Source organism: Hypanus sabinus, assembly GCF_030144855.1.
Source record: "Hypanus sabinus isolate sHypSab1 chromosome X2 unlocalized genomic scaffold, sHypSab1.hap1 SUPER_X2_unloc_13, whole genome shotgun sequence".
Classification (NCBI taxonomy): domain Eukaryota; kingdom Metazoa; phylum Chordata; class Chondrichthyes; order Myliobatiformes; family Dasyatidae; genus Hypanus; species Hypanus sabinus.
This window is the reverse complement of record NW_026778983.1, coordinates 542,436-570,242: the sequence shown is the minus strand read 5'-3', so window position 1 is coordinate 570,242 and position 27,807 is coordinate 542,436. Positions and strand designations below refer to the sequence as shown.

At 51.5% G+C, this 27,807-nt stretch overlaps 1 protein-coding gene across 4 annotated transcripts in view; it reads right to left on the bottom strand.

The window, feature by feature from the left end:
- Window positions 1-27,807, bottom strand: part of nkapd1 (NKAP domain containing 1) — a 43,603-nt gene that overhangs the window by 15,104 nt on the left and 692 nt on the right. For 2 of the 4 annotated variants that reach the window (XM_059957960.1, XM_059957958.1), the window contains exons 2-4: window positions 22,626-22,707; window positions 19,497-19,597; window positions 5,900-6,052 (exon numbers count right to left, since the gene is read on the bottom strand). In XM_059957960.1, coding sequence (XP_059813943.1) covers window positions 5,900-6,052; window positions 19,497-19,597; window positions 22,626-22,694 — 323 coding nt within the window. In that variant the 5' untranslated portion in view covers window positions 22,695-22,707. Of the gene's footprint in view, window positions 1-5,899; window positions 6,053-13,778; window positions 14,032-19,496; window positions 19,598-22,625; window positions 22,708-27,807 lie in introns of those variants that run through there. The other 2 variants (XM_059957962.1, XM_059957961.1) reach the window with 2 other exon arrangements.

The window sequence follows — 27,807 nt, the reverse complement described above, 5'->3', positions numbered from 1 at the left end:
CCTGCCCTTCCCGACAGTCTGACTGCATACTATCTTTAAGGCTGATTTATACTTGCGCGTACGGGCTACGCCGCAGGCCTGATTTTCACTTCCGCTTCGCTCTACGCCATAGCGAGCGTGTGTCGGTGGGCGCCAAAACGCTAGTTGGCGGTGGGGTTCCTGCGTCACTGTGTCAAGTTTCTTCATGAGAGACGTGGACGAGGAAATGCACTTGAAACATTTTCGCAGGCAGGCAGATTTGACGATTTGGTTCATCTATCTCGCACCGGCCTACAGACGCGGCGGAGAAGAAGCAACCGGAAATGCGTAGCAGGAGACACGATGCTACCGAGCAGACCAATCACAGTTGTTGCGGTCTGCGTCGTTGCGACGCGCGAGAAACTTTTCTGGAAAGGTGCACATCACCCTACGGCGTAGGGTCCGCGGTACCTGCAGCGTAGGTGCGACGCACTAGTATAAATCAGCCTTTACTTTTTTACCACCCATCCTAACCTGAGTCCCTTCACTCCAGTTCCCACCGGCCCCCACCCGCCAAATTAGCTTAAACCCTCCCCAAAAGCTCTAACAAACCTGCCCGCGAGAATATTGTTCCCCCTCGGGTTCAGGTGCTTTTGAACAGGTCATACCTCCCCCAGGAGAGATCTCAGTGATCCAACAAGCTGAAGCTCTGCCCCCTGCACCAGCTTCTCAGCCACACATTTATCTGCCAGATCGTCCCGTTTCTACCCTCACCGGCACCTGGCACGGGCAGCAATCCAGAGATTACGACTCCAATGCCAACCCAACCCTTCCCTCGAGTACAGTTCCCAGTTCTCGTGACAGGCTTGAATTTAAAAAGGATAAAACCTGATTATTTCCAAATAAAATTCACGCACAGGGTTCTTTACAAGATTACAGTCTGATCTGCTTAATCCACCCATTTCAAAGTTAAGTGACAATTAAAAGAAAAGAATAAACTTGAGTCGCAAAGGTCCGCATTATTTAATACGCGGATATATTTTTCCGGGTGGCGGGGGGGGGGGGGGGGGGGGGAATGCTCGGTAATGTCACGGTTACCACATCGCTTTACAGCGCCATGGTTCAATTCTCGCTGCTGTCTGTAAGGAGTTTGCACGTTCTTCTCGTGGCTGTATGGGTTTCTTCCAGGTGAAACAGTCTCTCCCCCCCCCCACCCCCCCGAGTCCAAAGATGTACAGGCTAGCTGGTCACGTGGGTGTAATTGGGCCGGAAGGACACGGTACTGTTATGAAGGTACCACAGCTCTGAGGGGCCGAAGGAGCAGGAGCAGCCCCCCTCCTTCTGGAGAATTGCAAGATCGTTATTAATTCGGGTCTCGGAAGTGAGAGACAATGCAACGGTTTTGGCCATTGTTCTTAGAGGCACCTGTGTGACAGCTACCACGGATATGGACACCCTCGGGCAATGTGGGGGTGGAGATTGCATCCCCCTACTTTGATGGACATCTACAACTCTGCAAGTCAAGATAAAAGGGGGACTGCAGGAAGCGGTACCGGAGCAACGCACCCGAAGGAGACCCTCGCTCAGTGCTCCCGTAATAGCTGGAAGCCACTCAATGCCACCTGCGCTCCTAACTCCTTTGCCTGGGGAGCGGGTGGCTGAGAATACCGAGAAGGACTTCGAACTAACAACGGGGAAACAACGCTCCCCTGATTTTACGGAGTGGCTTCATAAAGACCCGGGCAAGTTTTTTTTCGTTTTTCACCGATCCCTCTAAAACACGTGAAACCCAGCGATTCCCCGAAAGGCTGCAGACTTCTGAGTGGCTTTTATATTTCCAACGGACAATATATTATCCCCTAGACAACAGTCGAGATTACTTCTTAATGATGAACATTACTATACCCGCGCTTTAGATTGAGTATTGGTGACGTGCATTATCTGAATGTTTGTATTAACCTTACTTTTGTGCCCCTTTATAAATAAAAACGTTTGAAAATAGTGACATCAGACTTCAACGGACCTCTCTATCTTTGCTGGTAAGTTAGCCAGTTACGGGACACGTAACAGTACCTAAAATCTAACTCAGCAGCCCAGGAATCACATGATGAGGGGAGTAAACAGTCGACGTTTAGGCCCGAGACCCTGATGCGTCCCGATGAAGGGCCTCGGCCAGAAACCGCTCACTCTCCTGCACAGATGCTGCCTGAGTTCCTCCAGCCTTTCGTGTCTGCGCCTCTAACAGGGGACTCAGAACGGCCAATGACAATGACTCCTTCAAACATCGCTTGCTATTTCGTGGCAGCTACTGAAAATAAATTGTCAACAAGACAGAGAGAGTGCAGAGGAGATTTACTAGAATGTTACCTGGGTTTCAGCACCTGAGTTACAGAGAAAGGTTGAACAAGTTAGGTCTTTATTCTTTGGAGCGTAAGAAGGTTGAGGGGGGACTTGATCGAGGTATTTAAAATTATGAGGGGGACGTGGATAGGCTTTTTCCATTGAGAGTAGGGGAGATTCACACAAGAGGACATGAGTTGAGAGTTAGGGGGCAAAGGTTTAGGGGTAACACGAGGGGGAACTTCTTTACTCAGAGAGTGGTAGCTGTGTGGAACGAGCTTCCAGTGGAAGTGGTAGAGGCAGGTTCGGTATTGTCATTTAAAGTAAAATTGGATGGGTATATGGACAGGAAAGGAATGGAGGGTCCTGGGCTGAGTGCGGGTCAGTGGGACTAAGTGAGAGTGAGTGTTCGGCACGGACTAGAAGGGCCGAGATGGCCTGTTTCGGTGCCGTAATTGTTATGTGGTTGTATGGATGGTGTTGCCGGGGAACATGTTGCTGTTCCATTAGGAAAAGAGGTGGTTGGTGATCTCGATCTCTGCTTCTCATAATCTTACAAGCCCCTATCAGATCTCCTGCAGCTGTCTGTAAGGAGTTTGTACGTTCTCCCCGCGACCGCGTGGGTTTCCCAGTCTCCTCCCGCACTCCAACGCGAGCGATCGCCTCGGTCGCTTCTCCCGTGATCGCAAAGACCCTGCTGGACGCCTACTCGCGTGGAATGTCGCCAGTCGGACTCTCTGACGTACCGGCGGAGGGCACGTGAACTGCGCGTCGCCTGCTCGCAGCTGCCGCGGAGTTGAGGCAGTGGGCGCGCCGGTCAAGCTGCAGTGGGCGCTAGCCCCCACTCCCAGTGTTCGCTCGGCAGAGACGAGTTGCATTGGGTTCGACTGCAGACTGCTTCAACATTCGTCGACTCGGACTACATTCTTTACTGAGAACTTACAAGCATTTTCTATCTTACACAGTAAGTGTGCAAAAGTCTATATAACATAGAAACATAGAAAACCTACAGCACAATACAGGCCCTTCGGCCCACAAAGCTGTGCTGAACACGTCCCTACCTCAGAAATTACCTAGTCTTACTCAAAGCCCTTTATTTTTCTAAGCTCCAAGTTCCTATCCAAAAGTCTCTTAAAAGACCCTATCGTATCCGCCTCCACCACCATCACCGGCAGCAACGCACTCACCACTCTCTGAGTAAAAAACTTACTCCTGACATCTCCTCTGTACCTACTCCCCAATTGTGTTGGCGCATGGCCAAGTGGTTAAGGCGTTCGTCTAGTGATCTGAAGGTCGCTGGTTCGAGCCCAAGGCTGAGGTTTGCGTGTCTGTCCTTGAGCAAGGCACTTAACCACTCGTCGCTCTGTGGCGACACCGGTGCCGAGCTGTATGGGTCCTGATGCCCTTCCCTTGGACAACATCGGTGGTGTGGAGAGGGGAGACTTGCAGCTTGGGCAGCTGCCGGTCTTCCATAAAAAAACCTTGCCCAGACTTGCGCCCTGGAAACTTTCCAATGAGCAAATCCACGGTCCATCAAGACTAACGGAGGCCTACGACTACTACCTCCTCCCCAGCACCTTAAACCTGCGTCCTCTCGTGCTAGCTATTTCAGCCCTGGGGAAAAGCCTCTGACTATCCACACGATCAATGCCCCTCATCATCTTGTACACCTCTATCAGGTCACCTCTCACCCTCCGTCGCTCCGAGGAGAAAAGGCCGAGTTCACTCAACCTATTCTCATAAGGCACGCTCCCCAATCCAGGCAACATCCTCGTAAATCTCCTCTGCACCCTTTCTATGGTTTCCACATCCTTCCTGTAGTGAGGTGACCAGGACTGGCGTATCCAAGACTTTTGCACAGTACTGTAGTAATTTTAAGTATTGCCCTGTACTACTGCCACACAAAAATCATATGAGTGATTCTGATCTGGGTAAACACGAGGAAATCTGCAGATGCTGGAAATTCAAGCAACACACACAAAACGCTGGTGGAACACAGCAGGCCAGGCAGCATCTATAGGGAGAAGCACTGTCGACGTTTCGGGCCGAAACCCTTCGTCAGGACTAACTGAAAGGAAAGATAGTAAGAGATTTGAAAATAGGGGGAAATGCGAAATGATGGGAGAAGGCCAGAGGGGGTGGGATGAAGCTAAGGGTTAGAAAAGTGATTGGCAAAAGTGATATAGAGTTGGAGAAGGGAAAGGATCATGGGACGGGAGGCCTTGGGAGAAAGAAAGGGGGAGGGGGGAGCACCAGAGGGAGATGGAGAACAGGCAGAGTGATGGGCAGAGAGAGAGAAAAAAAACAAACAACTAAATATCTCAGGGATGGGGTAAGAAGGGGAGGAGGGGCATTAACGGAAGTTAGAGAAGTCAATTTTCATGTCATCAGGTTGGAGGCTACCCAGCTAGTATATAAGGTGTTGTTATATATATCTCTGCCCAGCACTCTGCCTGTTCTCTGGTCTTCTCCCATCATTTTGCATTTCCCCCTCCCCCCACTACTTTCAAATCTCTTATTATCTTTCCTTCCGGTTAGTCCTGACGAAGGGTCTCGGCCCAAAATGTCGACAGCGCTTCTCCCTATAGATGCTGCCCAGCCTGCTCTGATCTGGGTCTCTATTGTGGACTGAGAGTGGGAAGGGAGGCAGGGAGAGGGGGAATCATGGTTGGGAAAAGGGGAAGGGAGAGGGGGAATCATGGTTGGGAAAAGGGGAAGGGAGAGGGGGAATCATGGTTGGGAAAAGGGGAAGGGAGAGGGGGAATCATGGCTGGGAAAAGGGAAAGGGAGAGGGGGAATCATGGTTGGGAAAAGGGGAAGGGAGAGGGGAATCATGGCTGGGAAAAGGGGAAGGGAGAGGGAGAATCATGGCTGGGAAAAGGGAAAGGGAGAGGGGGAATCATGGTTGGGAAAAGGGGGAGAGGGGAATCATGGTTGGGAAAAGGGGAAGGGAGAGGGGAATCATGTTTGGGAAAAGGGGAAGGGAGAGGGAGAATCATGGTTGGGGAAAGAGGAAGGGAGAGGCGGAATCATGTTTGGGAAAAGGGGAAGGGAGAGGGAGAATCATGGTTGGGAAAAGGGGAAGGGAGAGGGGGGAATCATGGTTGGGAAAAGGGGAAGGAATGGGAAGCACCAGAGAAACATTCTGTAAAGACCAATAAACCGATTGTTTGGAATCAAATGGACTTGCCTGGTGACTCAGGGCTGGGTGTGTGTCTGCGCCTGTGGCACACCCTATCCTGCTACTCCTGCTCCACCCTTGCCATTCCCAACATCCCTCGCTCCCGCCCCATTTGCAAACTCACTCTCCGCTCCACTTTTGAGAAATACGGCCCCACGCACGAAGCCTTAGGCACCCCGGCCTAAATCAGTTAACAGTAAGTCTGAATTTGAAGCGAAGACGCAGTTTAGTCAGTTAATTGGTCACGTGGGCGCAACTGAGTCCCGCGGCCTCGCTGGGCCATAAGGGCCTGTTACTTTGCTAGATTTCTAGAAGAAAAATTAAACGAACAATTTCATGGCGGTTTCTGACTGAAGCAACCAGCTCCTGTCCCAAGGAGCCGGGCTTTTCTCAAGAACAGAAAGTTTTTAAGGCTCAGACCTGTTTGGGTCACTTGCTTCGAACTCGTACAGCTTCTTTGTCCAGTATCTGCTTTCTCGCTCATCCTGCGGGGAGGCGAAAACCTTCCGAGCGGCGAAATTTGCCTCGGCGCCTTCGTCCTCTTCGTCGTACCCATCGCAGCGCATCCTGTTCCTGGGCAAAAGGGCAGAGACAACCCAGAATTCAGTTACCCTTCCCCAATTCCGGTTCCCGCTGCGACAAACGCCCACGCCGGGCTGTTCTTGGACGTCGGGAAATTAAAATGGTCGCCACGGTAGCCTACAGGAGGAAACCTGCAGATGCTGGAAATTCAAACCCTTCGCCAGGAAGGGTCTCGGCCCGAAACGTCGACAGCGCTTCTCCTCATAGATGCTGCCTGGCCTGCTGCGTTCCACCAGCACTTTGTGTGTGTTGCTTGAATTTCCAGCATCTGCAGATCTCCTCGTGTCGACAGCGCTTCTCCCTGTCGATGCTGCCTGGCCTGCTGCGTTCCACCGGCATTTTGTGTGTGTTGCCACGGTAGCTCCGCGGGTCGTGTGTCACTATTACAGCTCGGGAGAAGTCCAGAGTCCAATTCCAGCCTTCTCCAGTAAGGAGTTTGCCCTGTCTCCCCAGGAGCCGAGTCAGTTTCCTCGGGAGCTCCGGTTTCCAGAAGACAGAGGGGGCAAAAGTAGGCCATTCGGCCCATCGAGCCTGCTCCGCCATTTCACCATGGCCGATCCACTCTTCCTCTCAGCCCCGATCTCCTGCCTTCCCCCCTGTATCCGTTATTGCCCTGACCGATCAGGAATCTATCAGCCTCTGCCATAAATAGAGACCAAAAGATACTGGAGCAGAATTAGGCCATTCGGCCCATCGAGTATTCTCTACCAGCTCCCACTCAACCGCCTGCTCGCCGCATCCTTTGATGCCCTGACCGATCAGGAAACAATCAACTTCCGCCTCAAATATACCCTCGGGCTTGGCCTCCACCACAGTCTGTGGCAGAGCATTCCTGTTCTTACCCTCCCAGGCACGTGGCACAGGCAGCAGTCCAGAGATTACTACCCCTAGCTCTCTACCCAGATCCCTATACTCTCCCTCCAGGACCCCCCCCACCCCCGCCATGTCGCTGGAGCCGATGAAGACCAAGACTTCCGTGATTAGGCTGGGGGGGGGGGGGGTGGGTTGCTGGATGGTGAGGCTCTTTGTGCCGGACCATATCTCTTAACCATAGAACATTCCAGCACAGAAACAGGCCTTTCGGCCCTACTTGGCTGTGCCCAACCATAATCCTGTTAGTCCCACTGAGCTGCACCCAGCCCATATCCCTCCAAGCCCCTCTCATCCATGTACCCGTCCAAGTGTTCCTTAAATGTTAAAAGTGAGCCCACATTCACCACTTCATCTGGCAGCTCATTCCACACTCCCACCACTCTCCGTGTGAAGAAGCCCCCCCCCAATGTTCCCTTTAAACTTTTCCCCCTTCACCCTTAACCCATGTCCTCTGTTTTTTTTTCTCTCCCCCAGCCTCAGTGGAAAAAGCCTGCTTGCATTCACTCTATCTATACCCGTCATAATTTTATACACCTCTGTCAAGTCTCCCCTCATTCTGCTACGCTCCAGGGAATAAAGTCCTAACCTATTCAACCTTTCTCTGTAACTCAGTTTCTCAAGTCCCGGCAACATCGTTGTAAACCTTCTCTGCACTCTTTCAACCTGATTAATATCCTTCCTGTAATTCGGTGACCAAAACTGCACAGAATACTCCAAATTCGGCCTCACCAATGCCTTATACAACCTCACCATTACATTCCAACTCTTATACTCAATACTTTGATTTATAAAGGCCAATGTACCAAAAGCTCTCTTTACGACCCTACCTACCTGTGACGCCACTTTTAGGGAATTTTGTATCTGTATTCCCAGATCCCTCTGTTCTACCGGACTCCTCAGAGCCCTACATTTACCTTGTATGTTCTACCTTGGTTTGACCTTCCAAACTGCAATACCTCACACTTGTCTGCATTAAATTCCATCTGCCATTTTTCAGCCCATTTTCCCAGCTGGTCCAGATCCCTCTGCAGGCTTTGAAAACCTTCCTCACTGTCCACTACACCTCCAATCTATATATCAACAAAATAAAAAGTTTTAAAACGTCTGCAAATGTTGGAAAACCGGATTTTGTTCTCTATCCCCAAAACCTGCAGATCCTGGAAAATCCAAACAGCACACACAAAAATGCTGGAGGCTCTCTGCAGGCCAGGCGGCGTCCGTTGAAACAGAGTATAGTTGACGTTTCGGGCTGAGGCACTTGCTCAGGACTGGGGAAAGAACGATGAGGAGTCAGAGCTGATGGGCAGAGGGGGAGGGCTGAAGTAAAGAGCTGGGAAGCTATCGGTGAAAGAGACAGAGGACTGGAGAAGGGGGAGTCTGACGGCAGAGGGCAGAGGGCAACAGAAGAAATGGGGACAGAAAATCAGAGAGGGCAGGTGAGTAGATAAGGGGATGGGGAATGAAGGGGTTGGGGGGGAGGGAGGTGGCTATTACCGGAAGTTTGAGGAATCGAAGCTCACACCACCAGAAGTGCTACCCAGACGGATTATGAGCTGCTGCTCCTCCAAACCGAGCGCGGCCTCATTGCGACAGTGGAGGAAGCCGTGGTGGACGTGTCGGAACGGGAATGGGAAGCGGGGTTAAAAGCGGGCCGCCCCCGGGAGATCCCGCTACCTCTGGTCGGTGCTCCCAGTCCGCGCCGGGTCTCGCCAACTACACGGGAGGCCACGTCGCCGGAGGTGGGAACTCTGGAAATCAGAGCAAAGCACACAAAATGCCGGAGGAGCCCTCTGCAGGCCAGGCGGCGTCATCGGAGAAAGAGTAAACCGCCGATGTTTCGGGTGTAATTGTGCGGGCAGCGGGGAAAATCACCCCGAGTGCTTCTTGACCTCATCACTCGAGAGTCAGTGCCACGCAACCCTGCCCCTTCGTTGACCGGGTCCCACACTTGACTTTATCGGACCTCCCTCCTCCTTGCACAAGTCAGCTGGTTTGTGGGGGCGCGGCCAGGGTTGGTCAGGGTGCAGCGAGGGTTAGCTGGCGTGCACGGGGCCCACTTGGATGTTCGGATTAGGATCGGGGGATGTTTTATGTGGGACTGGGAGAGGCAGTGCTGTGACGCATAGGGTAGGGGAGCCACTTTAATCCGACCCACGCCTTCCATTCACCTGGTCCGACGCCACTTGGCTTAATTCACCGGGCGTGTCTTGGGACACATCATCAGTAATGTAACCCGGGGTCATCAAGCGTTCCGGGTCTTTAATCGCTAGGCATCCTCACCCAGGCGACCCAGCCAGGCTTGATCAGGCCCGGCTTGTGTTCACCCCATGGACCAAGATCATGACAGGCACGTCACTTCAAGGCTCTGGGTATTTTGGACCTCGTTATTTGTCAAGTCAAGACACTTTTATTGTAATTCTGACCATAACTGCTGGTACAGTGCACAGTAAAAACGAGACGTTTTTCAGGACCATGGTGATACATGACACAGTACAAAAACTAGACTGAACTACATAAAAAAAAAACAGAAAAAAACTACACTAGACTACAGACCTACCCAGGACTGCATAAAGTGCACAAAACAGTGCAGGCATTGCAATAAATAATAAACAGGACAATAGGGCAGTAAGGTGTCAGTCCAGGCTCTGGGTATTGAGGAGTCTGATGGCCTGGGGAAAGAAACTGTTACACAGTCTGGTCGTGAGAGCCCAAATGCTTTGGTGCCTTTTCCCAGATGGCAGGAGGGAGAAGAGTTTGTATGAGGGGTGCGTGGGGTCCTTCACAATGCTGTTTCCTCTGCGGATGCAGTGTGTAGTGTAAATGCCCGTGATGGCGGGAAGAGAGACCCCGATGATCTTCTCAGCTGACCTCACTATCTGCTGCGCACTGACCGCTTGGGGAATAGAATCCAGGCGAAAGAACAAGAACAAGATCGGAGCTGTCGTCGGAGAGGCGGCCGGGAGCCACAGAGATCGGGAGTGAGAAAATGCTAACAACACGTGGAGGGTTCCACCAAAGTCTGACGTCGAGAGACTGCACATCCACCGGAGTAAAGGAGGATGGGGGGCTTGGAAGAGTCAAGGCCACAGCCCTGGAGGAAATGTGAAACATCCACGAGCACGTCAGAAAGACCCGTTAGGAGAATACCTCCGACAGCAGGCAAGGGGCATGGAAATGGAGGTGGACCAGAGGCCACGGCAGGGGATGATGCACCATCGCCAGATATCAGAGATGGCCGATGTAAGGAGGAAATGGCGGCTGCACCAAAACAGGCGCTGAGCACAAGCAGGGGCCTCTCACACCAGACAAGACCCAAGATGCAGACCGTGCAGGGAGCCTGTTGAAAACATGCAGGGGACTGCGTACACTGAACGACACAACCAAGGTGCAGGAACTGCGTACAGGAACACCTGCGCTGAGCATGGATCAGACACTCCCCGGTCCAAATGGGAAACACCCGAGAAGGTAGCGGAGAGTAACAGAGCTAAGATCCCGTGGGACTTCCCAATACAGATTGATAAGCAGGTTCTGGACCACCCACCAGACATAGTAATACCGGACAAGGGACAGACGAAAGCAATAGTGGTAGATGTGGCAATCCCAAATGACAGTAACATCAGGAAGACAGAATATGAGAAGCTGGAGAAATACCAGGGAGTTATTCCTGCTGTCTTTATTTACTCATTTGGACAGCACCCCTTTCACCTCAGACGGTTGAGGAAGTTTGGTGTGGGGGCTCCCCAAATCCTCAGGACTTTCTAAGGGGGCACGACTGAGAGCCCTGACTGGCTGCATCACGGCCTGGTACGGGAACTGTACCTCCCTCAATCGCAGGACTCTGCAGAGAGTGGTGCGGACAGCCCGGCCCATCTGTAGATGTGAACTCCCCACCATTCAGGACATTTACAGAGCCGGGTGTGTAAAAAGGGGCCCGAAGGATCACTGGGACTCGAGTCACCCCAACCACAAACTGTTCCAGCTGCTACCGTCTGGGAAACGGTCCCGCAGCATAAAAGCCAGGACCGACAGGCTCCGGGACAGCCTCTCCCACCAGGCCATCAGACTGATTAATTCATGCTGATACAGGTGGTCCCTGTTTTTCGAACGTTCGCTTTACGACAGCTCACTGTTACGAAAGACCTACATTAGCACCTGTTCTCACTAACCAAAGAGGATTTTTGCTTTTTACGAAAAAGAGACGCCCGCTTTATACGTGTGTTTACCCCAAGAAAGATTACCGTGACCGTGAAGCCTTGTGCGGGCAGTTGTGTGCGTATGCGTGTATGTCCACATGCGTGTACGTGCCGACTTTTTTTCTCCAAATCGGTTTTGGCTCGCTGGCTTCCCGATCGTGATAAGTGAAACTACACCGTACATACAATATTTCTACTTTATATAGGGTGGGTATTCATCATATCATTCCTGCTTTTACTATATGTTCGTGCTACTTTAGGTTTTATGTGCTATTTGGTAAGTTGTTTTTTTTGGGAACACTCAAAACTTTTTCCCATATAAATTAACGGTGATTGCTTCTTCGCTTTACGACATTTCGGCTTACAAACGGTTTCATAGGAAGGTTCTACCTTCGGAGAGCGGGGGAAAACCTGTATAGTTATATTTCTGTTCCATGTTGTACGCACTGCTCATTACAAATCACACATCGCGCTCTTAGAGACGTAACGTAAAGATCTTTTACTCCTCGTGTTGCGTGAAGGACGTAGGTAGTAAAGTCAATTGAATTCGACCTCTGTGTCAGAATAATGGTGGCTTGAACTGTCCACCTCAAAGTGCCCACCACAGCTGAGGGTCAGCACCGGTGGTCAGGAGATAAATGGAGACCATCCTGTCGGGAGATCCACTCCTGGCAAATATACCACTTCCCTCTGATACCCCACTCCGCCGGCCACCCTCCTGGTGCATCTACAACACCGTCAGCCGCAGAGCTGCAAGCTGGGCCCTGTTCACCCGAGTCCAAAGCACTCGTGCACATCGTTACGCCCTCCAGGCAGAGGAACGGTCTTTCTCACTGGGTTTTCCATCTGCGTCGCTGCCGTTCGCTCCAACAGTCTCCTGGCAAGCACCCAGCCACCTTACCGACCACTCTCTACCACTTTTCAAGTTCAAGTTTACACCCTATCCTTGTTATGTGCGCCTTCGGACCATGCGGACTCACAGTTATGTGTCGGACCTATTTCTACCAACTTCTCCTCACATGCGTCCGAAGCCCACAGTTACGCAAGGCTGTTGGGACGAGAAGCACCGCTTTCCAGCCAGTACAAGTCAGGTGCGCACCCCTCACGGCCTCGCATTGGTTTTGGCAGCGTGTGGATGTGCGATCTTGTGCTCTTAAACTTTTGCTGTTATTACCTACGGTGCAGTGAAATATTTAACCGTGCCTCCTAAGCGTCTGATGTCAAGTCCTGGGCCGTCAGCCGAGCGGCAGAGAACCGCTTTAACACTTGGAAAACAGTTGGAAATTATAAACAGGGCGGCATCGGGTGAAGGTAACACAGCTCTGGGACGCTACTTCGGCCTGGTTGAGCCCACGATCAGAAGCATAAAGAAAAATGCCGAGAAAATAAAGGGTACAGTGATTGATTCATCAAGAGTGCCTTCAAAGATCGTTACCAGAGTGCGCCACCCGATTGTGACAAAAATGGAGAAAATGCTGAGCTTGTACATTGAGCATGAAACAAAGAACAAAAACAACACTCAGTTCCGATCATCTTCGTGTGAAAGCTTTGGAAATTTATGGTCGCCTTTGTTCAGAGGCTGGTGAGGAAGTGTCAAGTGATGCTGTTAGCTTTAATGCAAGTAGGGGGTGGTTTTCTAAGCTTGTTCATCGTCACAGGCTTCACAACTTAGCCATGCGTGGTGAGCAAGCTAGTGCTGACCACAAGGCTGACGAACGCTACCCTGTGGAGTTGTGGGCTATGATAGCTGAGTTAGGCATCACACCAAAGCAGGTGCTTAATGCAGACGAGACCGGGCTTTTTTGGAAGCGTATGCCGAAACGCACTTACATGAGTAAGGATGAAAAGCCAGTGGCAGTTTTCAAGGCAGCAAAGGATAGGTTGACCCCTCTTACGTGTTCCAATGGCGAGATATAATACGAATGCTGCCTTGTGGTACAGCTTTTGTGTCGTATTGATATGAAAGTTTGAATAAATTATAGAGAAAACATATTTAGGAAGCCCTCCAGAAGCCATCCCTATTTTCTCCATTTAAATCATTATTCACTTCTGTGTTTTCACATTATGCGTCGACTGCGAGGAACATATCCCCCACACATAACGAGGATAGGGTGTAGTTGACAGCCAAGTGAGACTGCGCTCCCCTGGGGCCGAGCTGCAAAACTACAAGGCAAAAGGCATGTATAACCACGGGAACAGAAAAATACATAGTCATTAAGAAAATCAATAATGTTGCTCAGGCTGTCAGCAGTCCGATTAACACACGTTAGGGGAGCCCCAACACAACCTGGGCAAGCCGGGCTCGGAGGTGCAGGTCCGTCTGTGCGAGGGGGTGAGCGAGCGAATTTTGTAGTTTTCATCACCGGCAGCTCCTGCGATTCCCACTTCAGGGTTAATTTTTGCCAAAGCTTATTTTTTCTGAGCCCTGCAGCCGGCGAAATCTCCCCCCAGTCCTCGGGCCCCGAATACGAACGCATCTCTGATGCTTGAAAGGTTCCATGTGGGGCCTCTGCAACTTCCCCCCCTTGGTCCCTTCAGCAACTTGGGACTCATCCCACCCGCATTCTCCATCCAGCCTGCCTAGTGTCTCAAACAATTTTCAGCCCTTCCAGGCTTGCTACTACATCACCCTTTGTCGGGATTTCACTCACATCATCCCCCTTGGCGGGTACCGACTTGGTGCATTCGTCTGACATCTCAGCGGCGGGAGTAAGCATTTGCCTTTGTGGCCGCTCAGGGCCTCTTCACACGGCAGGGAAGTGCTTTCGGATCCCCTTGCGAAGGTCGCTACTGGTCCCCGCTCCTGCGCCCACTTTTATCATTTCCTTCCTCTCTTGCTCTCCCAGCTTCCCGAAATCCGCCTGGTTCTCAACAGGCTGGCTTCTGCGACACGCTCCTTTTCGCCTGCACAAGGAGTCCAAGTAGATTTATCATCAAAGTACTTTATACAACCCAGAGGCTCCTCTCCTTACAGTCAGGCACAGAACGAACCCCGATAGAACCCCAGTTCCTGACACACTGCCTTTATATCGGGCAGGTACGGAGATTAAGGTGAGAGGGGGAAATAGGAATGGGGAATGGCACAGGAAATTCGAGAAAGAGATGTCCGTACCATCTGGGCGAACGATAAGCTGTTGCTCCCCCCCGGCCTCACTAAGTATTCAGTTGTACTTCCCACTTTGAGGACCGCCAGTAATGTCATCACCCGCCTTCAGCGGTGCCACCTTCAACTGGGAAACCGGAAACTATCGCTCGACAGAGCCGGCCAGCGATCGCTGGGTGGGGCTCGATTCCCGCCTCTGATGGCACCTGACCCGGGTGCTCCGGTTTCCCGCTGTGCTCCAAAGGCGCGCGGGTTAGGGCTGGCGAGTTGTGGGCCTGCCAGGTTGGCACTGGAAGCACAACAATATTTGCGGGCTTCCCCCAGCGCACCCTTAACCCGTTTCACCCCACATTTCATCGTAGACGTGACAAATACAGCGTTTCTATCCGTTTCAGCGCTGTTTTGCACTGAAAACAGGGTAGACTATTGTCCCACTGTTCACACCAATCGATGGACTGGGTTCCCCATCTTAATGCTCAACGGGCCTGAATCCATTGCACCCCTGGCAAGAGTTCAGCTCTCCTCTCAGCACAGACACAAACAACACGCTTCACTCCATGTTTTAACATACGCACAGCAAATAAAGCTAATGACTGCATCTCGTCGAGGGAGTGAGGTGTCAAGATCTCTGAGGATCTAACCTGGTCCCAACATATCGATGTAGTCATAAAGAAGGCAAGACGGCGACTATACTTCATCAGGAGTTTGAAGAGGTTTGGCATGTCAACAGAAACACTCAAAAACTTCTGTAGTGGTACCGTAGAGAGCATTCTGACAGGCCACATCTCTGTCTGGTATGGAGGGGCTACTGCACAGGACTGAAAGAAGCTCCAGAGGGTTGTAAATCTAGTCAGCTCCATCTTGGGCACTAGTCTACAAGGTACCCAGGACATCTTCAGGGAGCGGTGTCTCAGAAAGGCAGCGTCCATTATTAAGGACCCCCAGCACCCAGGGCATGCCCTTTTCTCACTGTAATCATCAGGGAGGAGATACAGGAGCCTGAAGACACACACTCAGCGATTCAGGAACAGCTTCTTCCCCTCCGCCATCAGGGAGGAGGTACAGAAGCCTGAAGGCACACACTCAGCGATTCAGGAACAGCTTCTTCCCCTCCGCCATCAGGGAGGAGGTACAGGAGCCTGAAGACACACACTCAGTGATTCAGGAACAGCTTCTTCCCCTCTGCCATCAGGGAGGGGGTACAGGAGCCTGAAGACACACACTCAGCGTTTCAGGAACAGCTTCTTTCCCTCCGCCATCAGGGAAGAGGTACAGGAGCCTGAAGACACACACTCAGCGATTCAGGAACAGCTTCTTCCCCTCCGCCATCAGGGAAGAGGTACAGGAGCCTGAAAACACACACTCAGTGATTCAGAAACAGCTTCTTCCCCTCTGCCATCAGGGAAGAGGTACGGGAGCCTGAAACACACTCAACGATTCAGGAACAGCTTCTTCCCCTCTGCCATCAGGGAGGAGGTACGGGAGCCTGAAGACACACACTCAATGATTCAGGAACAGCTTCTTCCCCTCTGCCAACAGGGAGGTGGTACAGGAGCCTGAAGACACACACTCAGCGATTCAGGAACAGCTTCTTCCCCTCTGCCATCAGGGAGGTGGTACAGGAGCCTGAAGACACACACTCAGCGATTCAGGAACAGCTTCTTCCCCTCTACCATCTGATTCCTAAATGGACACTACCTCACTTTTATTTTAGTATACAGTATTTCTGTTTCTGCATGTTTTTTTTAAATCTATTCAACATACTCAATTGATATACTTGTTTATTATTTACTTATTATTTTATTTTATTATTTTCTTCTCTCTGCTAATTATGTATTGCACTGAACTGCTGCCGCAAATGGACATTGAACCCATGAACACTACCTCATTTTTTTTAAAATACAGGTGTGTCCCCGTTTCTCGAACGTTCGATTTACAACAACTCGCTGTTACGAAAGACCTACATTAGTACCTGTTCTCGCTAACCAAAGAGAATTTTCGCTTTTACAAGAAAAAGACACCCGCTTTATACGTGTGTTACGAATGTGAAGCAACTCTGAGGGGCCGAAGGGTACAAAGTCGCCCCCTCCTTTTTGAGAATCGCAAGATCACTATTGATACCCAGGAAATGAGAGAGAGACATCCAGAATACACAAGGTTTGGAATGTGGCCTGAATCAGCGAAACGGGACCACTGATAACGGCCATTGTCTCTTGGAGACGGAACTGTGTATTGAGTACTGTACTATTCATTGAAGCCCCTCAGGGGACAACCAGAGGGGGCTGGTTGAGGGATTGCATCATCCCAACCTGATTGACATCTGAGACCCCGTGAGTAAGGATAAAAGAGGGTCTGGGGAACAACCCCTTTAGACGCAGCAGGAGAAACGCTAGAAATCCCGTGACAGCGTTTAATAGCGAAAGCCGGTGGGGGCACGTGTGCGTCCTCCCTTTGCCCGGGGTGGCGGGCTCACCACGGAAGAACGGTTTAGCTAAAGGAGAGGCCACAAGTGAACGGCCACACCAACGAGACTCCGACGGATCAAAATCATAAAGGAAAGTCGGCAAGTTTTTCTCCAAATCTCTCTCTCACTCCAACAATTGCAACACAGCGGTCCCCAACAGCTGCAGCCTGCATGAACTGAGTGAACTTTATATTTCCATCGGACAATACATTATCCCCTAGACAACAATAGAGCTTATTTCTTATTGATTATTATTATACCCACACTTTTAGATTTAGTATTGACGATGTATATTATCTGCATATTTGCATTGATTTTATTTTTGTGTATTTTTACTAATAAATACTGTTAAAAATAATATCATCAGACTTCAACGGACGTCTCTATCTTTGCTGGTAAGTGACCCAGTTACGGGGTTCGTAACACCCCCGAGAAAGACTACCGTGACTGTGAAGCCTTGTGCAGGCAGTTGTGTGCGCATGCGTGCGGATTTTTTTTCTCCAAATTGATTTTGGTTCGCTGCCTTCCCGATTTTGATAAGTGAAACTACACCGTACCTCCAATATTTCTACTTGATATAGGCTGTATATTTATCATATTATTCCTGCTTTTACTGTGTGTTGGTATTATTTTAGGCTTCGTGTGTTATTTGGCATGATTTGGTAAATTATTTTTTTGGGTCTGGGAACCCTCAAAAAATTCTTCCTGTATAAATTAACGGTAATTGCTTCTTCACTTCACGACATTTCCGCTCACAAACGGCTTCACAGGAACGCCGGATTGAGGGGGAAACCTGTATACAGTATTTCTGTCTTTTGCCCTTTTTAAAATCTATTCAATATACGTACACTGTAACCGATTTACTCCTTTATTTATTATTATTTTGCTTTTTTCCCTCCTTCTACATTATACACTGCATTGAACTGCTGCCGCAATTTCACTTGACATTCCGGCGATAATAAAGCAGATTCTGAATTCTGATTCTTAAATCTTCACTCCTCACCACCGTGGGCAGCCTGTTATGATTTCCCTCGTGTACATGCGTCTGTCCTGTAGCCGAAACAAGCCTCTGGAGCAAAGAATTCATTAATGTCACTTCGGGTTGCAGGCTTCCAATTTTAATTTCCCCAGCTGGACGTGCTCCCTGAAGTTCAGAAAAGTGAAGGGGATCTCACTGAAACCGACTGAACGTTGCACGGTCTGGATAGAGTGGATGTGAAGAGGATGCTCCCGATGGTGGGAGAGTCTAGGCCCAGAGGACGCAGCCTCAGAATAGAGGGCTGTCAGAGACGAGCCAGAGGGTGATGAACCTGTGGAATTCATTGCCACGGACGGCTGTGGAGGCCGAGTCACTGGGTGAAGAGGAGCTGGACAGGTCCCTGATTCGTCAGGGCAATCAAAGGTTATGGAGAAAAGACAGCAGAGGGGGGGTTGAGAAGGATAACCGGATGAGCCGTGAATTGCGGAGCAGAGTTCACGGACCGAACGGCCCAGGTCCCCCCCTGTGCCTCATCTCCATCCTTTCAAAGACTGCCTCTTCTCCTCTTGGCTGTTGTGAGCTTGGAATGGTCTGCACCCCTTTCAGTAATTTTGCTAAATCTTTACGACACCATGCACACTTCTACGGAAAAATAAACACAGAATGCCTCCTGTAAAATTCACGCAAAACTTGCCGGGACTTGAGAACCCCGAGTCATCGGGAATTGGATACAAGTTAATGCCAGGACCCGAGCACCAGGGTGATAGGGAAAGTCTGAGTAGGTTCTGGAATGGATCTAAAAGACTGGAAAATTACAAACGTCACTCCACTCTTTGAAGAAGGGAGGGAGGCAGAAGATAAGAAATTGCAAGCCAGTTAGCCTGACTTCAGTAGTTGGTAAGATGTTGGGAGTTGATTCTTGAGGATGAGGTCTCAGGAGGCAGATGACAAAACAGGCCGCAGTCGGCATGGTTTCCTCAAGGGAAAATCTTCCCAGACAAATCTGTTGGAATTCTTTGAAGAGATAACAAGCAGGGTAGATATAGGGGAGTCAGTGGATGTTGTGCATTTAGATTTTCAGACGGCATTTAGATTTTCAAGGTGCCGCTCACAAGGCAAGAGCTCAGGGTATTACAAGAAAGATACCAGCATGGACAGAGCATCGGCTCATTGGCAGGAGGCAAAGAGTGGGAATAAAGGGAGCTTTTTCTGATTGGCTGCCAGTGACTAGTGGTGTCCCACAGGGGTCAGTAGTGAGACAGCTTCTTGTTTACGTTATATGTCAATGACCTGGTTGACGGAATCGATGGCTTTGCGGCCAACACGAACATCGGTGGAGGGGCAGGTAGTGTTGGGGAAGCAGGGAGACTGCAGTAGGACTTACACAGATTAGGAGAACAGGTAAAGCAGATGGAATACAGTGTCAGGAAGTGTACGGCCATATACCACGAGGGATGATTGATAAGTTCATGGCCTAAGGTAGGAGTCAATTTTAGAAAACCTAGCGCATTTAGTTTTCAACACAGTCCCCTCCTACATTTACACACTCAGTCCAGCGGTGGTGGAGCACACGGATCCCTTCTTTGTAGAAGTGGTCCACAGCAGGGGTGATTGATAAGAACTCGGAAGGTCAGACAGCATCTATGGAGTGGGATAAACAGTTAACATTTCAGGCCGAGGCCCTTCCGGCCTGTTCTCAGACCCTACGACTCTAAAAATTCCCCACGAGGTGACCCCAACCCCAACCATGAACCCTGGCAGACCGGGAGAAGATCATCAGCCCGTTGAAGACTCAAGTTTCCCACAAGGGGATTGAAACTTACCCTGGCAAGCTCGCGGACGGCCTCCGCTGGCGGTGGAACCTCATCTTACTTGCTTGCTTCTCTTTTTCTCTGATCTTCCACATTTCCGACTCTTCCTGAATCTGCGGAAAAGGAGAGGGATGTACATTTAAAATTTTGTCAAAGAGCATATCTGACACCGAGAATTGGACATCAAATGGGACTGGTTCCTGACCCATATTGCTTACTCCTCCCACACGGAACCATTGGCCCGTTTATACACGTTGTGTGGGAGTGTCCAGGGGTTTGTGGGGGAAGGTTATCGGTACTCTTACAGAACTAACGGGGGTACAATTACCAATGGACCCCGCTGTACACCTTCTAAATGATGACTCCCACCTTTCCCTCACGGAAAAAACACGCAAAGTCTGGTTGGCTGGCCTGTCTGCAGCTGAGGAGATTGCAGTCCAGCGTTGGAAACCTCCCCGCGATATTTCAAATACTCACTGGCTTCGGAACATCATGGACATTTCTTACCCGGAACTATCACCAGCCGGAGTAAATGATGCACGACCAAACTCAATCTTAATGTGGACAAATTTGATATCTAACTCAAAAGATCTTCTGTTAAAATAGGAATGCTCTGTCAGTGTATGAACTACTATTCAGTTGGTGGGTGGAGGGGTAAGGGGTAGAGGAGGGGTGGTGAAGAAGGTTGGGGGGTGGCTGGGTTCAACAGTCAAAATGTAATCGGCAATTGGTTGTACTGAATGTAATTTGTTGCTGTTGCAATAAGGAGATTAGCGATTAAAAAAAAAGGAAAAGGAGAGGAGTGACTGAAATCCCAGGGGAGGTTGAGGGAATGTGGTCACTGGAGCCGGAGGGACTGAAATCCCAGAGCAAGGGCAGAAGATCGTGGAGGATCCGACCACCGTTCCCCCGGAGTGCGCGGCCGCGCCGTAACCGAAACGCTCCCACGCACGTAGCCTCCGTTGTTGCGCAGCTGGGATTTTCTTTTGCCTACCGTTCCATTAGAGCACCGCGTGATTTTCGGGCCGGGTTTTGAAAGAAGATCTCCTGCTCGGGAGCAACGGGTTGGTCCACGGGAGTCAGGAGGAACACCGGATCCAACCCTCCCTGTCCCCGTCACGTCCTTCGGCATTACGCTCCGCACTCCCCACCGGTCTGACCTCTTGCCCCCTCTGTTGTGAAACCTTTTCGTTATTGCTGACCTTGCACCGAGTCAGAAAAACAATTCCCCAGTATTCTCACCGGCATAATCAAAGCCCCCACCCACCCCAGACATTCTCTCTTCTCCCATCGGGCGGAAAATACAAAAGCCTGAAAGCACATCGCACCAGGTTCGAGCACAGATACTAGCTTGCTGGAATAAGATTAACTCACTGCCTAATACAATAAGCTTCCTTAAGGTTGTTATAGCCAGGGGGTGGCGATGGGGACGAGCTCCTCTATTAAACACTCCCAACGGCGTGCACCTTCAATAACCTCTGACAACCGAGTCCAGCTCTCGGTGTTCACGTGTGGCTCAGCCACCAAGCCCGGCGGAACCGTTTCTACCGACGGGAGAAGGGGGCAAAGGCGGGTCACTGGCGCCTCAAAACCAGTCGCTCCGGGCGGTCGGGGCTCGTCGGGCCGCGGTCGGCAGCTCATCGAGGGGAGTTCGATCGCCATCCGATTCCTGAATAGACTTTGAATCTTTGGATACTACCTCACTTCTTTTTTTTAAGTATACAGTATTTCTGTCTTTATTTAAAGTTATTCAATATACGTAATTGATTTACCTGTTTATTTCTTTTTTCTCTCTGCTAGATTATGTGTTGCATTGAACCGCTGCTGCCAAGTTAACAGATTTCACATCACACGCCAGTGATAACAAACCGGATTCAGGTTCGCGCAGCACCCTGGTAAATCTCCTCTGCACCCTCCCTGAAGCGAGGAGGCCAGAACCGAACGCGATACTCCCAGTGCGATCCAACCAGGGTTTCGCAGAGTCACAACGTTACCTCACCGGCTCTCCAGCCCACTCCCCTGACGAATGAAGGCCAACTGACGTATGCCTTCTTAACCACCCGATCGACTCAGAGGCATCTCCGGACACGGACGCCAAGATCCGACTGTCCTTCTCAGCCGATGAGAACCCCGTATTCTGCTTTCAGAGCAAAACCCTTCATGCTTTTCCGGGATGAGTTCCCTCTTCAGGACCAGGAGGCGGCACAGTGTCCCATCGTTCAACGTAGTCACGGCCGATCAACGCCAGCCTCCCACTCCCCTGACGAATGAAGGCCAACTGACGTATGCCCGATCGACTCAGAGGCATCTCCGGACACGGACGCCAAGATCCGACTGTCCTTCTCCGCCGATAAGAACCCCGTATTCTGCTTTCAGAGCAAAACCCTTTACGCTTTTCCGGGTTGAGTTCCCTCTTCAGGACCAGGAGGCGGCACAGTGTCCCATCGTTCAACGTAGTCACGGCCGATCAACGCCAGCCTCCCACTCCCCGGTTTCCCCTCACCCTTTTGGTCTGCAGACACCCCCCACCTCCACTGTAAATACTTCAGCAACCCAGCTTTCAGCACTGACGATTCCAGAGCCTCCCCACCTTGAGACACACATAGGAAGCAGAATTAGGCCAGTCAGCCCATCGCGTCTAGTCCGCCATTCCATCATGCCCGTCAAATGTATTCTCCTGCCTCGACGCCCTGACTAATCAAGAACCTCCCCTTTAAATACACCCGATGACTTGCCCTCCACAGCCGCCCGTGGTGACAAGATCCACCGATTCACCACCCTCTGGCTAAAGAAACCCCTCCTCATCTCCTATCTGAATGGTCGCCCTTCTATTCTGAGGCTGTCCTAGACCCCCCCCCATGGGAAACATCCTCTCCACATCCATTCTATCCTGCTCTTTCAAATTTCAACAGGTTTCAATGACATTTCCCCCCCACCACCCAAACCCCGTTCTTCTAAACTCCAGTGAGCACAGGCCCAGAGACATCAAACGCTCCTGATCCGTTAACCCTTTGCTCTTTCAAACTTCAACAGGTTTCAATGACATTTTCACCCCACCACCCAAACCCCGTTCTTCTAAACTCCAGTGAGCACAGGCCCAGAGACATCAAACGCTCCTGATCCGTTAACCCTTCCGCGTACCTTGTTGTGTGCATCTGTGTGCCGAATGACATTTCGCAGAAGAACTTTGCCCACGGGGATCCGAGCCATCGCGGGAGGTGTCCTGACAAACAAAAGAGCAGTCCGTCATTCTCAATGCCATCCGGAGTGTCTCCTGCACATGTCTACAGCTAGGGAGCCAAAGACTTTTGCACAGTGCTTTATGTATCGCACTGTACCGCTGCCCCCAAAAAAAACACAAATTTCATGACATATGAGAGTGAAGATAAACCTAATTCTGATATGGGTCTCTATTGTGGACTGAGAGAGTGGGAAGGGGGGGGGAAACAGGGAGAGGGGGAGTCATGGTTGGGAAAAGGGGAAGGGAGAGAGGAATCGTGGTTGGGAAAAGGGGAAGGGAGAGGGGGAAATCACGGTTGGGAAAAGGAGACAGGGAGAGAGGAATCATGGTTGGGGAAAGGGGAAGGGAGAGGGGAATCATGGTTGGGGAAAGGGGAAGGGAGAGGGGAATCATGGTTGGGGAAAGGGGAAGGGAGAGAGGAATCGTGGTTGGGGAAAGGGGAAGGGAGAGAGGAATCGTGGTTGGGGAAAGGGGAAGGGAGAGGGGAATCATGGTTGGGGAAAAAGGGGAAGGGAGAGGGAAATCATGGTTGGGAAAAGGGGACAGGGAGAGAGGAATCGTGGTTGGGGAAAGGGGAAGGGAGAGAGGAATCGTGGTTGGGGAAAGGGGAAGGGAGAGAGGAATCGTGGTTGGGGAAAAAGGGGAAAGGAGAGGGAAATCATGGTTGGGAAAAGGGGACAGGGAGAGAGGAATCGTGGTTGGGAAAAGGGGAAGGGAGAGGGGAATCATGGTTGGGAAGAGGGGAAGGGAGAGGGGAATCATGGTTGGGGAAAGGGGAAGGGAGGGGGAATCATGGTTGGGAAAAGGGGAAGGGAGAAGGGGAATCACGGTTGGGAAAAGGGGAAGGGAGAGGGGGAATCACGGTTGGGAAAAGGGGAAGGGAGAGGGGGAATCATGATTGGGAAAAGGGGAAGGGAGAGGGGAATCATGGTTGGGGAACGGGAAGGGAGAGGGGAATCATGGTTGGGAAAAGGGGAAGCGAGAGGGGAATCGTGGTTGGGGAAAAAGGGGAAGCTAACGAAACCACCGCTTTCTGGCTAAGGAAATTCCTCCTCGTCTCCAGTCTAAATGGACGTCCCTCTGTTCCGAAACTGTGCCCTCTGGCCCTGGACTCCCACACCATACGAAACATCTTCTGCACATCCATTTTATCCAGACACTTCAATGTTTGAGAGCTTTAGGCAAGAAGGCCCCTCATTCCTCTAAACTCCAGCGAGTACAGGCCCAGAGCCGTCAAACGCTCCTGATCCGTTAACCTTTTCACTCCCAGGACAAATCTCATTGAGCAGAGGACACCAGAAACGAAAATTAGGAGGGGGAAAAATGCACCAGTACATCTTCTAAGTTGTAGCAAGTACAGGCACAGAGCCATCGAACACTCCTGATACATTAACCCTATCATTCCCTTGAATTCAGGACGTGATCATAGCATGCTTCCAGTAGTATTGACATGACGGGGACAGAGAGTTGAGAGATAAATTCAGCTTATCAGACGACAAGATTCAAGATCAGAATTGGCCCATTCAGTCTGCTCCACCATTCCATCCCCTCTGATCCATTTTCCCTCTCAGCCCCAACCCCGTGTTTTCCCCCGAACCCCTTCACGCCCTGACCAATCAATAACTTATCAACCTCTGCCTTAAATAAACCCAGTGACTCGGCCTCCACAGCCGCCTCTGGCAACGAATTCCACAGATTCACCACCCTCGGGCTGAAGAAATTCCTCCTCATCTCTGTTCTAAAAGGACAATACTCTACTCTGGGGCTGTACCCTCTGGTCCTAGACTCCCCCACTGTAGGAAACATCCTCTCCACACCCACTCTATCTGTGTCCTCTGGTCCTAGACTCCCCCACTACAGGAAACATCCTCTCCACACCCACTCTATCTGTGTCCTCTGGTCCTAGACTCCCCCACTACAGGAAACATCCTCTCCACACCCACTCTATCTGTGTCCTCTGGTCCTAGACTCCCCCACTACAGGAAACATCCTCTCCACATCCACTCTATCTGTGTCCTCTGGTCCTAGACTCCCCCAATATAGGAAACATCCTCTCCACACCCACTCTATCTGTGTCCTCTGGTCCTAGACTCCCCCACTATAGGAAACATCGTCTCCACATCCACTCTATCTGTGTCCTCTGGTCCTAGACTCCCCCACTATAGGAAACATCCTCTCCACATCCACTCTATCTGTGTCCCCTGGTCCTAGACTCCCCCACTATAGGAAACATCCTCTCCACATCCTCTCTATCTGTGTCCTCTGGTCCTAGACTCCCCCACTATAGGAAACAACCTCTCCACATCCACTCTCTCTGTGTCCTCTGGTCCTAGACTCCCCCACTATAGGAAACATCCTCTCCACATCCACTCTATCTCTATCCTCTGGTCCTAGACTCCCCCACTATAGGAAACATCCTCTCCACATCCACTCTATCTCTATCCTCTGGTCCTAGACTCCCCCACTATAGGAAACATCCTCTCCACATCCACTCTATCTGTGTCCTCTGGTCCTAGACTCCCCCACTATAGGAAACATCCTCTCCACATCCACTCTATCTGTGTCCTCTGGTCCTAGACTCCCCCACTATAGGAAACATCCTCTCCACATCCACTCTATCTGTGTCCTCTGGTCCTAGACTCCCCCACTATAGGAAACATCCTCTCCACACCCACTCTATCGAGGCCTTTCAACATTCAATACGTTTCAATTAGATCCCCAACAACAAATCCCCCCCCACCCCCATCGTTCCCTGAATCCCAGTGAACACAGGCCCAGCGCCATCATACACCTCTCACAAGACACGCCGTTCAAAGCCAGAATAATTGTCGTGAACCTCTTTCCAACACCACGTCATGTTGTTTCTTCCGACAAAGGGGCCCAAATCTGCTCACCAGTGCCTTACACCTCTGCCTTTATACTTCAGTCCTCCTGAAGTGTTGGTGACACTTGCATCCACTCGAATCGAATCCCGTGCCAGATCTTCGGCTTTCGTTCAGAAACCCTGCAACCTTTGCCGTAGGTAACTAGAACGGTCACAGGGTTTTCTCAAGGTTCCGTGCTCAACATTTTTTTTTTCAAATCTAAAAGCTGAACGAATTTCACAAGTGGGGCGACCGTGAATTTAACAGTTCAATTGTAATTTCGTTCCGCCGCGTGCACAGCCCAACAAAACAGTGCCGCTTCCGGGGCCAAGGTGAAAACGTCACACATGCGGCACTGTGCGAGAAAACCTGGGGCACATTTACACAGCTGGGCCGCCTGAGACTCTCGCACAGGGCTACGGCAATTTTACGCATGGCGCTGTACCGCTGTTGCAAAAATAAAAACTAATTTCTTGATATATGTGGATGTTGATAAACCTGATTCTGATCTGGGTCTCTATCACGGACTGAGAGTGGGAAAGGTGGGGGGGGGGGGGGCAGGGAGAGGGGAATTTTGGTAGGGAAAAGGGGAAGAGAGCGCAAAGCACCAGAGAGACGTTCTCTAATGATCAATAAACCGACCGTTTAGAATCAAATGACCTTGCTCGGTGTCTCAGTACCCATGCTACCTCACTTGCCACCAGCATTCACTTCTCTGCCCCGTCCCACGCCCCTCCCACGGCGCACCACCCTCGCCATTCCCAACATCCTTTGCTCCCGCCAGGTCTACAAACCCTCTCCGCTCCACGTTGACAAATACAGTATGGTGGGCAAAAGTCTGAGACGTTGTATGTGCAATGCCCTGGCTAAGATTTTTGTTAATCTGCCATGCCATAGATATTTCAATTTAGCAGATGCACAAGAGCTGTCAGTCCTGTTTTCAGCTCGTCTGGGTTTGAGCTGTGTTAAGGGGCTTCGTTGTTCAGTGGGAATGTTGTGTCAGCCAGTCAGGACAGTGGAGTTAGGGGGAAGGTTCCCAAGGGGTTTTTGTGGTGTGGGCCGAGGCCTTTTTGGCGGGAGATGGGAGGAGACTGGAGGGGGATGAGGGTGGGAGGGATGAGGCTGGGAGAGAGGGGGAGGGGGATGGGAGCAAGGGGAGCGGGGGCCAGGGAGAGAGGGGGGACATGAGGGGTGATGGGGAAAAAGGGATGGGGAAAAGGGTGACAGGGAGAGGGACATGAGGGGAGAGAGGGGGACATGAGGGGTGATGGGGAGAGAGGGGGACGTGAGGTGAGGGGGATTGGGAGGGAGGACAGGGACGGGGAGAGGGGGGATGTGAGGTGAGGGGGATGGGGGATTGGGAGGGAGGGGGAGACAGGGACGGGGAGAGAGGGGACATGAGGTGAGGGGATTGGGAGGGAGGGGGAGGGGGGACGGGGAGAGCGGGGGATGTGAGGTGAGGTGAGGGGGATTGGGAGGGAGGGGAGGGGGGGGATGGGGAGGGGGATGTGAGGTGAGGGGGATTGGGAGGGGAGGGGGGATTGGGAGGGAGGGGAGGGGGGACGGGGAGAGAGGGGGATGTGAGGTGAGGGGGATTGGGAGGGAGGGGGGGTTGGGGAGAGAGGGGGATGTGAGGTGAGGTGAGGGGGATTGGGAGGGAGGGGAGGGGGGGACGGGGAGAGAGGGGGATGTGTGAGGGGGATTGGGAGGGAGGGGAGGGGGATTGGGAGGGAGGGGAGGGGGGGTTGGGGAGAGGGGGATGTGAGGTGAGGTGAGGGGGATTGGGAGGGAGGGGAGGGGAGTGGGGGGACGGGGAGAGAGGGGGATGTGAGGTGAGGGGGATTGGGAGGGAGGGGAGGGGGGGGACGGGGAGAGAGGGGGATGTGTGAGGGGGATTGGGAGGGAGGGGAGGGGGATTGGGAGGGAGGGGAGGGGGGGTTGGGGAGAGGGGGATGTGAGGTGAGGAGAGGGGGATTGGGAGGGAGGGGAGGGGAGTGGGGGGACGGGGAGAGAGGGGGATGTGAGGTGAGGAGGATTGGGAGTGAGGGGGAGTGGGGGGGGACGGGAAGTGAGGTGAGGTGAGGGGGATTGGGAGGGAGGGGAGGGAGGGATGGGGAGAAAGGGGATGTGAGGTGTGAGGGGGATTGGGAGGGATGGGAAGTGAGGTGAGGGGGACGGGAAGTGAGGTGAGGGGGAGGGGATGGGGAGGGAGGGGAGA